The sequence below is a fragment of the Chelmon rostratus genome, chromosome 12 (assembly GCF_017976325.1).
Source record: "Chelmon rostratus isolate fCheRos1 chromosome 12, fCheRos1.pri, whole genome shotgun sequence".
Taxonomy (NCBI): Eukaryota; Metazoa; Chordata; class Actinopteri; order Chaetodontiformes; family Chaetodontidae; genus Chelmon; species Chelmon rostratus.
In genome coordinates this window covers 6,286,111-6,297,257 of record NC_055669.1, presented here as the reverse complement: position 1 = coordinate 6,297,257, position 11,147 = coordinate 6,286,111, and the positions used below count along the sequence as shown (strand labels likewise).

At 43.3% G+C, this 11,147-nt stretch overlaps 1 protein-coding gene across 1 annotated transcript in view; it reads left to right on the top strand.

Annotated features, from left to right (window-relative positions):
- The first annotated feature begins 5,951 nt into the window (after window positions 1-5,951).
- The window catches only part of carmil3 (capping protein regulator and myosin 1 linker 3), a 76,174-nt gene continuing 70,978 nt past the window's right edge, over window positions 5,952-11,147 (top strand). The window contains 2 exon segments of the mRNA XM_041949602.1: window positions 5,952-6,009; window positions 9,792-9,886. Coding sequence (XP_041805536.1) covers window positions 5,952-6,009; window positions 9,792-9,886 — 153 coding nt within the window.

Here is an 11,147-nt window from a genome sequence, read left to right as displayed (position 1 = left end):
ATCTAAGACCTAAAAGATGTCTGGAAAAGGACAGTGAAGCCCTTTAGGCATCATGTCCAATCAATACTCTTTTCAGCTTTGGTGTGTGACATTAACAGATCAGTGAAGCCATGAAATAGAAAGCCAGAGAGTTCAGCCCATGCTGTTATCCACTCTCCGGTCTTAAAAGGGACCTTCCGCATTACTTACAATAAGTCACTGACTCACCATCTATATTTTCTTCTTGAGGCGCCAATGCAGTAAAGAGAGGAATCAGACAAAATAAAGCCTCGTAACAGCAGGAGCCCTGACAAAGCAGAGTGTGTAGCCTCTGGTGGAGTGCAGCACATGCAGGCAGTCAAGCTGTCTCTGTGTAGCCAGCTGTTTTACACTCCCTCTTAATCTGTATGCAGGCTCATTTAGCAACTGGCTGCCGTGGATTCAGTTTTCTCAAGCAGAGTCATTGCTGTGAAGGTCAACTAAAATTTATGCTCCTGGGAAGCCCCCCAAAAATAGATGGGAGTTAAACCCTAAAGCACATTTGTGAAAATGCTGCTGGGATAGCAGTGGTGGTTAGTAACCAAGTACATTCACTCACTGTATTTTGAGCAACTCAACTTGGATGGAATAATCATTTTTTTGACTTGTTACCTTCATCTTAAGATTTTACACAAAAAAGCACAATGAGCTTATACAATACAATGCATTGTGTTGTAAACCAGAGGCTACTTTCTACCATTTGAGTTAACTTTTTGGATGGAGGCCGATTAAAAAAACCACACTGTCTGAGTTGTTTGGGTCAGATTATGGAGGCAGGGCATGATATTGTTTAAATATGAGGACTGGAATTATAATAGTGCAGTCTGTCATACAGTCTGCCCTCCTGGAAGGCATTCGTAGTGTTGCACTTGGTCCTGCATAATGGAAATTACCGCAAATAGTTGCGTAGCCATGAAAAAAAAGAGGTCGAGAGTGCAGTTCAGACCTCACCTCCGCACAGCTGACCAGGCACAGTGTGAAGTGGATGTGAATGTCGATTGTTGGCTTTGGAAAGTTACAGAACTTGTCAGACGCAAACCTCGAATTTTGGTGCATTATTTTATGAAAGGTGATATACAAATAAGGTTCATTCCAATTATTATTATCAATAACAATAATTTGACCACTTTTTGTACAATTTGACCAGCTTCATTCATGCAAAATTAGGCTATATTCCACTTTTTCCTCTACAAAGAGAGAAATTGGAGGAAATGCAACACAACACTAAATCTTAAACTTCAGATCATTTCAATACACATCTGAGGAGATTCTAAACATTGCAGAATTTTGTGCAGTTCCTTATTTTCATAGGTGTTTCTATTGCTCTTTAAACACATTTTTAGGATAATTGGGTGGGTTTGAGGGAAAGATTTTAGGCGACCTGGTCTCAGTCAAATCTTTAGATCAGGAACAACTGGACTAAACAACATAAAGGCACATTAATTAGTTAAAACTAGCTCCACCTCAACCAGCTACAAAAGTGAATTACTAGCATTGATGCATCAGCAACAATGTGAAAAAGTCATAAATGAAATAGCAGAATTACTAGAGCCATTTTTTCTACATTTTGCTACAGCCATCCAGATTGACCCATGCTACTTTGCATTTCATCCTCCTGCTTACATGAAGTAGAAACTTCTGTCCGTGGTTTGATGTTTACTGTGTTCAACCAGACGAGGGCAGTGCATCACAGCTCTGCTGCACAGCCTGAACGTTACGCGTGTCTCCAGCACGTTCTCCACAATGAGGAGATCCCAGCCTGTGGTGGATACTGGGATCAGATCTGAAGCCTGCTTTGAAGCATCATCTTGAGTTATTACTGACATCAGGAACAACATTGAGATGGCGAGTGTTAACGCTTTTACATCCGCTGGCTGTTGCAGACTGCGTGTGGTTGGCAGCGTATTATCTGTGACTCCCTCCTCTTGTCTTCTCTTCTCTCGCCCGCTCTCCCCCTCACTGCCTCAAGTGTTTGTGTGGTGTGTGGATTGTCTCACTTCTTCTGTGCACACATGTTGTGTTGTCTTGTGTTATTGCCAGCCAAATGACTTCCAAATGTCTGCAGAAGTAGGAGCAGACAACAGATTTTCAACAAATGAGTGTTTCCTCTTTTTTTGCACATGAGCTTTGTCTCCTTCAAACACATTGCTGTCTGGATAGCAGCGCCTTTGCAAAAACCTTTTATTCCGGCATTGTTTTATGTAAGCAGATTCATGCACACACAGTACCTAGACAGACAAGTAATTGAAGGCATATTGAGCATCTCGCCTCCTGTCTATGAGATGCTGCATTGATGAATAAGTAATGAAACGTCTTTTCAAGTGCATCTTTGAACAGTGCTGAAGTTTTTAACCCCATGAAACCTGGAGACAGCTACAGTGCCCCAGACTATAAACCCCTTATTCTAGCTGCCTTGGCCCTCTGCCTTTCTCCTACAACATCCCCACCCCCTCTCTCGCTGGCATGATGCCCCCCACTGAGTCTTCTTTTCATCAGAGTGAAGTATCAGTTCGACGCAGACACAAAGGTGTCTCGCGCACATGCGCATACACAGAGGCATGTATGCATATAATGTAGCAGATGCTGCACTTTTGTTGTGTTGCTGTGAGGGCCAATTTTTGGAAATGACACCAGACACAGCTGCAGCCTCCACAGCTTATTCATTTGTGTCTTTATGAGAACATTTGTCATATTAGAAAGTGATATATGGGATTAAAAGGGTTAAAAATCCTGGTCTAATTTTGGCTGCATCTATGAAAAACAGCTGAACTGTGTTGCATAAGTGATGACATTGACAAGTAGCAGCCATTCAGATGAGTGGGTGAATCATATATCATTGTTACTTACAGCTTGAGCTTCAACCTGGCCTCCCAGTTCTCCATCCCAAATCCTATCAAAGCCATGAGTGGTGATCTCGCAGCTCCGATGAGAAAGGCACTGAATGAAACTGTTTGATATATGGCTCTATTCCTGCAGTGTCCTCACATCATTACAGAAATATTGCCATGAAAACACATTTATCAACAGCATCAAATCAGCTTTCTGCTCTGACACAACAAAGCCACTACATTCCTGTGAAGAGCTATAGTTTAAACATGTTTCAAATAAATAATTACTTATTTTCTGTCACAGAAATACAAGAATCTACCTGAATGCCAACACATGAATGCCTTTCAAATCTCATCCTGGATTGTTTAAAGATTATGTTTTTGGATTCTTCTCATCCAGACAGTACATGTGTACCTTTCTATTCATCTGGCAGAAGAATTTTGGGCCATCATGGCCAGATTGTCATCAGTGGTCCATTTGGTGATCAGACTTACAGCTCCATTACAGAAAAGAGCTTCATATGTATGCTGCTCCCTCTGCCTGGAACCTTCTGCGGTTGGATCTAAAATTGCAAAATGTGGTGTCTTTCAGAAAAAATTTGTTGCATATAATTATCTGTTTCTGCCTTTTTGTCTGAACCTCTCTTTTTCACTTTTTTTTGTTACCTCAATTAGGATGTCCAGAGTAAGAAAAAAACAAACAAACAACAAATAAACAATATGTGGTCTTTAAGTGTTCAATATTAGCTAGATAAGTAAAACAAAATTACGAAATAAATAGACTAATCACGTGAATACATGAAGTAAAATATAGGCAATAAGAAAACAAAAAAACTATATATATGAAATGTTATTTCAGCATTCTTATTTTCATTTTATCAGTGTTACTGGAGTTCACTTCTATTTCAATATGCTCTTTTTCGATAGTCTGTTTAACGTCATGACAGCGCAGGTGCCATTGGTGACCGCCCCCTTCACCTTTCAGCCAATCACAACTACCATCAGCCTTGCCAGCCAGCTAACACACCACCAGCAAACTAGTCAATTTACTTGTTTTTGGCGACTACCACCGAAGAAAAGACGTCAGAAATAATTCCCAAATACGGAGTAATGATGAGTTAACAAGGGAGTGATTTTAGATAGCCTCTGTGTGTTTTTGCTCAGTTGTTGTCTTGATTTGAGAACATCTTTAGGACCGCAGCACTGCCGAGGTAACGCTAAGTTAGCCAGCTAGCTTCTGTTGCTAACACTGGATCTTTACTTTAATGTTGAGACATAACGCTGAGTACTAGCTGACAGCTAGTTAGCTGGCTATCATTAGTTAGCGAGGTAGCGTGTGTGGCCTTGTTAAGACAGATAAAAGGAGAGGTTGGTTATTGAACTGTAACTGTGGACTTTGTTTACTGAGAGAAGCACCCTGTAGTTCAGAATAGCTTACTTTGCAGTTGTTGCTCTAGCAACAGAGAGCAAGCTGGCAGAGGGATTGGCTGATATGAGGGGGGCGGGTGACATCTGAAAAGAGGCACTAGGAAAAATGAATGAAATGTGAACAAACTTTTTGAGAACTTTTGAAAAAGACTCTTTAAAATAAAAAAAGAAACGAAAATAAACATTTTTTAGTAATTAAAACAGTCACATATTTCACAACTAATTGGTTCATTTATGTATTTATGCCTCCTTGCAGGTGGCAGCTGTTGCTGGAGGCATTATGTTTTCGGGTTGTATTTTCTTTTGCCCATTCTCATGAATATATACTGTATATCTATATATCTCAGGCCTTGAGGGGATCTTTTTCAAATTTGCCACAAACGTCCATTTGGACTCAAGTCCAGTTGTGACCTCATAAAACACAGTTTTGGCCACAACTCATTAATTCAATGCTAATTATGACAAAATTTCACACAAATCTCCCCCCTGAAACTGTGCTGATTGTTGAGATCTTCTGTGCTGACTGCTTGAAGATGTGTGTGTGAAACATCCATGTTTTATAATTTGTAGCTTCTTTGCAGCAACATCAATATTTGAGTCATTGTAGTCCACCATAAGCTCCTTACTTCTGCCGATATTGGACTTCAGGTGATTGTTGTTGCACCATGTGATGAAGCTCTCTATCAGGCCTCTGTGCTCCTCTGGAAAACTAGTCTCTAAGTAAAGACAGCATGTTTATCACTGGAAATAATTCACTGGAATCAGTGTCAATATAGTGATGACTTCCATTTCACCAAAAATACACTTAATACTTTTAATTAAATTCCTTAAAAGCCATCACTACTTTATATCTGTCTGGACAGACAGGGATGTAAACTACAGCTTGAGTGGTTGGCGGAGGCATACACCTGCCAGGCAGTAATTCTAGTTTACTTATTTAATCCTAAACATTTAATATTTTGGGGCTCCATATCAACATCAATTACAAACAGCTCTTAAAATGAGTAAAGTTTGGACAGATTTACTTACCTGTACTAAATGTTGTCAGTGCTGTATCTTGTTAATCAGGGATTATAAAGCATCTCCTGGGGTAGCAGTTCTTGCAGATGAACCTCGCTTGTGTCTGACTGATGATTTATCGACTGATCAGTGTCATTTTGAGATTTTTTGTGGTGGCCGTGCTGACTGGATCTTTCAGAGCTTCATTGCTGACAGTGGTAATCAGTGGGTGTTATGTTTATTATGTAATCTCCGCTCCCCTTTAGTCAACTTGGGGTCATCCAGTAGTAATTTGCACATATTCAAGCATTGACCAGTACCACAGATCAAATTTTGTATCCAAGCTGAGCCAAGTGAATGACAACTAAATCTGGACCGCTCAGCCCTTTGTATTCAATCCCATACTGTATGATCCCCCCGTCTCTCTCTCTCTCTCTCTCTCTCTCTCTCTCTCTCTCTCTCTCTCTCTCATGTGCTGAAGTCGGAGGCGCGCTCCTCGGGTTTTTGCCAGTGCGCACCACACCATCGCTCCACATCACGCCGCACGGACTGTTGCTGCGCTCGGAGCACCTGCAGGCGAGAACAGGGCGAAGAAGTAGTGCGCCGCGGGGACATTAGAGAGCGGAGGAAGGCGAGGAGAGGAAGGAGAAGGGGCCGGACCGGCGGCAGGAGCGCACCATGGCCTCAAAGGAGACTACAGCGGCGGGCTTCGCCAACGTCAGCAGAGAAATCACAGGTGAGCTCGAACACGAGTTTTTTTTTTAAGGAAGTATGTTTTAATCTTAGAGAACGGGAGCGGAGATGTAGGACCCGCTTTAGGACGCGTTGGGGATTAGTTTGTCTCCACTCAGCTGCTCTTTACATCTCAGCGCGTTTCATTTGAGTGGAGTTATTACCGCAGGCAAGCGCAGGAAATGTCTCCCAAGGCAAAAGCAGAGTTAATGGCTGTTGGAGCTTGTGAAGACTGCGATCCCGTCGATCACGCAGCGGAAGCGTTCGGTTTCGTATTGATTTGGCACGAAGATGTGCCGTGACATTTATCGCGCACGGGGGTCCTGTAGTGCACTCAGAGTTGTTTAAGTGTTGCTGTGCATGCGTGCGCGTCGCGGCATTGGCGTGCGTTCACTAAGAGTTTTCACCTCTTTCTTTTCTCTCTGCGTGTGCACGCGTGGGAGTTACTGCGCGACTTGGAGCGCGTCGCGTGCAGCAGGCAGCATGGGTACAGCTGCACGCAGACTGAGACTCTCTGCCGGGGAGATTGGACAGTACAGTGCATTACGCGCGCGCGCACACACACACACACACACACACACACACACACCAGCATGTTTGGATGATCAGGTAGAAGGTGTCTCTCTCGTTGCTAATTATCCTGGCGCGGCGAGTTAAATCCCGCTGTGCACCAGCTCAACCTGGTCAAGCCCCGTCTGTCTGGCCTGGTGATAAGAGCCAGGCGGCATTAGGCCACACACCTGCCAGTTGAGGACAAGAGGTGGAGGCGGGGGGTTCATGATGGGGGGAGGTGAGTGAGAAGATCCATCAAAGTGTCAAAAAGGCAGTGGGGATATGAGAGGCAATTGAAGGGGAAAAGGGGAGAATGACCCATCCTGGCTGTTCATCCTCCTCCTCCTGTTCCCCCTCACCCCTTTGGGAACAGATGCTGAGGTCATTAGCAGGCCTTGTGGGGGCCACAGAGTGTGTTAAAAGGTTTAAGTGATTGGGTCTTACCCAGCTTAATGTCAATAACTCTCTGTTTGTCTACGGCTGATCCTTCCTTCGATCTGCCGGTGCGGTTTCCCCCACCCCCACCCCCATCCCATACCCGCCTCGTCCTCTCCGCATCTGCTGCTGCTCACTCAAGTGTGAGAGCCAACTTCATGGTTGTTGCTGGATGTGGAAAGTGAGAATCATGAGTGTGCGGTAGTGAGAGTTGGGAGATTGTGACACAGTGGAGCATCATGACACAGCATGACGTGCTGTATCTCCATCTGGTGGGCTCATATGTAGCATGGGTGGCCCCGCTTGAAATGTGAATATCGCACAGCTTGCAGGCATATGTGCTCATTTGCAGTCCGACGGTATAGGTTGACATTGTGTTTGTGAAGAGCAGGATGCTTCGGCTGTTGTGGAGGACGTGTAAATGGAGGAGGCCTCCGGTGCGGTTCAGTGAGCTTCAGCAGGGTCGTGTGTGGTGGTGTAGAGGCCCCTAAAGATTGCAGCTCTGGGTCTTGTGGTCGGTTCCATTGAGATGAGCCAGGCTGCTTCTTTCTTTCTTTCTCTGAGGCTAAAAATAGCCCAGTTATGAGTCCTCTTCACATGGAGGGTGTGTGTGTGTGTGTGTGTGTCTGCCTGTCTGCCTGTCCTCATGTTTGTGTCTTTGTAGCTGTCTACTTGTCTCTGTGACTGTTCACCCCTGTGTGGCTGTCTTTAAAGGAATAAGCCACCAGTTTATCCCTAAGCTGGAAATGAAAGACAAAACATGATGACTGCATCATCAGCATCAATATGGTGGTTTTACTGGGAGATGGGCACATTTTCTGATACACAGCTATATTCAGGTACTGTAGAACTAATTTGGATGGAAGATTTCAAACAAGAGCTCACAGATAACAGAGTCACAAAATTATGTCCATGCGGACATGTCCAGAAAGTCTCCCTGTCAGTGCCCTAATATTCCGAAGCTTACTTAACTATTGAAAATCACTGTAGCACAAAGTGCACAAAGTACAGGTGGGTGACAAATGAAAAGAAAACCCAACACAAAGTGTCTTAGTGAGGTTTTTGGCCATAAAACGGCTTCATTGCTCATTGGCGTAGCTTGTTTAAGAGCACTCCACTGGTTTAGTGGGGGAAAAGGATAAAAATCAGTGCAGAAGAACCTTCGATAGCATCTTTTTTACTCCATGCATTCTTCTTCCTTCTCAAAATCTGGCGCCTACGTTACCCACGGTGCAACTCAACCACTGATTGTTCCTTGGGGAATGTCATGTTATATACAATGTGTGCTATTGTGCAATGTGTTAGCACCAGCAAATTTAGTTTCAAGCCGCTAGCCTCAAGCAGAGATGAGCAGCGGGCTGCAGAGGTCCGGTGAGCTCACTTCTTTCAAGCTCCACATCCCCAGATTTTGTTTCATTTTCCAACTTGTAGTCTTCAGCCCCAACCAATGCTGACTCATGTGATATCATTTGAGGCAATTCATTAGACTTGCGGCTCTCTCTGTCGCCACTAAAGGCTGATACAACCTTATATATATATATTCAGTAATACACTTAGGTGTGTAAAATTGGTGGTGTTCCCCTTTAAGTGTTTGGAACTCTACTAGAGGGATGAACAATATTATTGGTTGACGAAACAATCTCAACTCAGGGGCCACTTACTTGCTTTTGAGTAGGTCTGGATTATTTTCTCAGTGAATCATTTGGTTTGTTAAACATTCGGAAACAGTGAAAATATTCCAGATCTGTATTCACGTTGCTTGTTTTTTCCAATCAACTCTCAGAAATCCAAGGATATTTAAAGATATTTATCTCTCATATAAGAGTAAGAAAGCTTAATTGATTAATCCTTGAAGTCAATTTATCCTGATAGTTGCTGATTAATTTGCTGTCTATTGACTAAATGATTGATTGACAGTTTCAGCTGTACTTTTGACTGCATCACATGGTCTTCATCAGCAGCAGAAATTTCTTTTGTCATGGAACTCGATACATTAAAACCTTCCTTATTTCTGAAGGCTTTTACTACAAGACTTGTCATGCATGTTGGCTTAAATGTTGATCTGGCATTCTTGACCTTGAGTAAATTTTATCTGCTGATGAGATGAAGACCATGTATCAGAGTTCTTTGAGTTTGATAGTGGTGGTGGAGAGTGCACTGATTGAAGCTTCACTCCAAAATCTCCCATAGGTGTATGTCCATCAGTGTTATGTATGCATCCAGTATATAAAGCGAATCAGGTATTGGCATTAAAATCTACTTTTTAGTCACTGCCATCATACCATTCAATGAATCCACTCATACACAGTTGCACTAGACTGTTGACAGAATTTTTAGCACTACAGCAAACCCTTGTGCACAGTATTGTCTTACATATATTCATATTTGCTAGCATTCACCCTTGTCACTTAAACTGTATTGTCACAGCAGGAGCTCCATTGTTTTCTGTTCTGCTCTATTGTTTTCTGTTCTGTAATCTTCAGGCTCCTGTTATAGTTAAAAATCATATGTAGTTATATCCTCATGTTAGCTTACACATAGTGGAATGAGCCAGGTAAGGTATCAGAAATGGTATTGGGGGACAAAATCTGTTCACCCCTAATGTTTCCACTCATTTATTCAGGTTTTTCCTTTCATTTATCACCCAGCTGTGTATTTGAATTTATAGATTTCCCCCATAAAAGCTTTTTACAGTGTTTCTAAGTGCATCTCAGGATAGTGCTTTTCATTCTCTTATGTGTTTACATCATTTAATTAGCTCTCCCAGTTTACCCTCCTTTTCTCTGCTCTTCTCTCCAGAGAGCATCAGGAAGGTGCTGGATAAGCAGGCCATTAAGTTTGTGCGAGCCATCAAGCAGGACACCAGGAGCGGCAAAACAGAGGACAGGATTCTGGTGAGAGACGCCAACACCCTCACACCCAACCGCCACCCCCGTCTGCTGTCACACCAGGTCACCTGAAAGAGATATTCATTGTTACAGTGAAAGCGTGAGCCGTTGAATATGGAACAGAATGGCACTGACTCCTTACAGACAAAGTGGAAATCAATGGAAGTTAATTGTGGCAAATTGAAAGAGTCATAAGAAGTCACAGATTACGCATCCTGGGACACACAACAGACGCGTTGAAAATCAGGCTTAAGACAGATGCTGCCTAAGCACAGCGAAGTGGACACCATGCCATGGCCTACTGAGTCCATCCTCAGAGTTTATTAGATGTGGCAGGATGGCCTTAATGCCACAGGCAAGAGTTTGCTGTGAGTGTATGTGTGTGTAAGCCTGACATGGTGTACCAACAGGGGCATCATTTATTGTTTCTTTTTTTTTCCCCTGAAGAAGAAGCCTCTGTGACTGTATGCCAGAGGGTGTGTGGGCAGCCTGTGATGTGTTCAAAGAGCCAGTGCGAGCCAAGGCCACCTCTGTTATGAGAAATTGTCAACTAGTCAGCCACATTACTGACTGATCAGTTACTCACACGCAATTGCTGCGTGCGAGGGTGAGCTCATTTGCTCTCCTGAAGGCGACAAAAAAGACAAGCTGATAAGCGAATCTAAACTATTAATCAGTACTTCTCTCAGTTTTCCATCTCCATTATTTCTTTCCAATCTTCCCTCCCGCTCCATCTATCTCCATTGTAACCACACACCCCTCTATTTTTGTCATCTCCTTTCTTTGTTTCCTCTCTCCCTCCCTCCTTATCTGTCCATCTCAATTATTCTCCTCCCCGTCATCACCCCCCCTCCTCCCCTCTACCACCACCACGCCAGTCGCCTCTCTCGCACTCTCTCTCTGTCTCTCCCCTTTATGCCCTTCCCTCTTCCCTCCATCTTTACTCAAACCTGTAAAAGGGTATTGAGCTCCTCTTTCCATCAGAAGCAATTCAATTAGGTCTCTGCCTTATGAGAATTTTTTTACTATCCAAATGGGCCTTGGCTGCTGCTGCTGCCACTGCTCCAAATTCTTTCAGGGGAAGGCATACAAGGGGGGAGATGGATATAAGCATTCATTCTAGCTCGTTGTCAAGGTCTCCCCCTCTAAAAGGCAATCTTTTCACTCTAATGGATAAATTTGTTTGGATGTATGAAGGGTGAACAGATGAGGGAGTTTGTAAATAGACTGTTTCAGTCTCGCTGGGTATTGTGAACAAAATATTCAC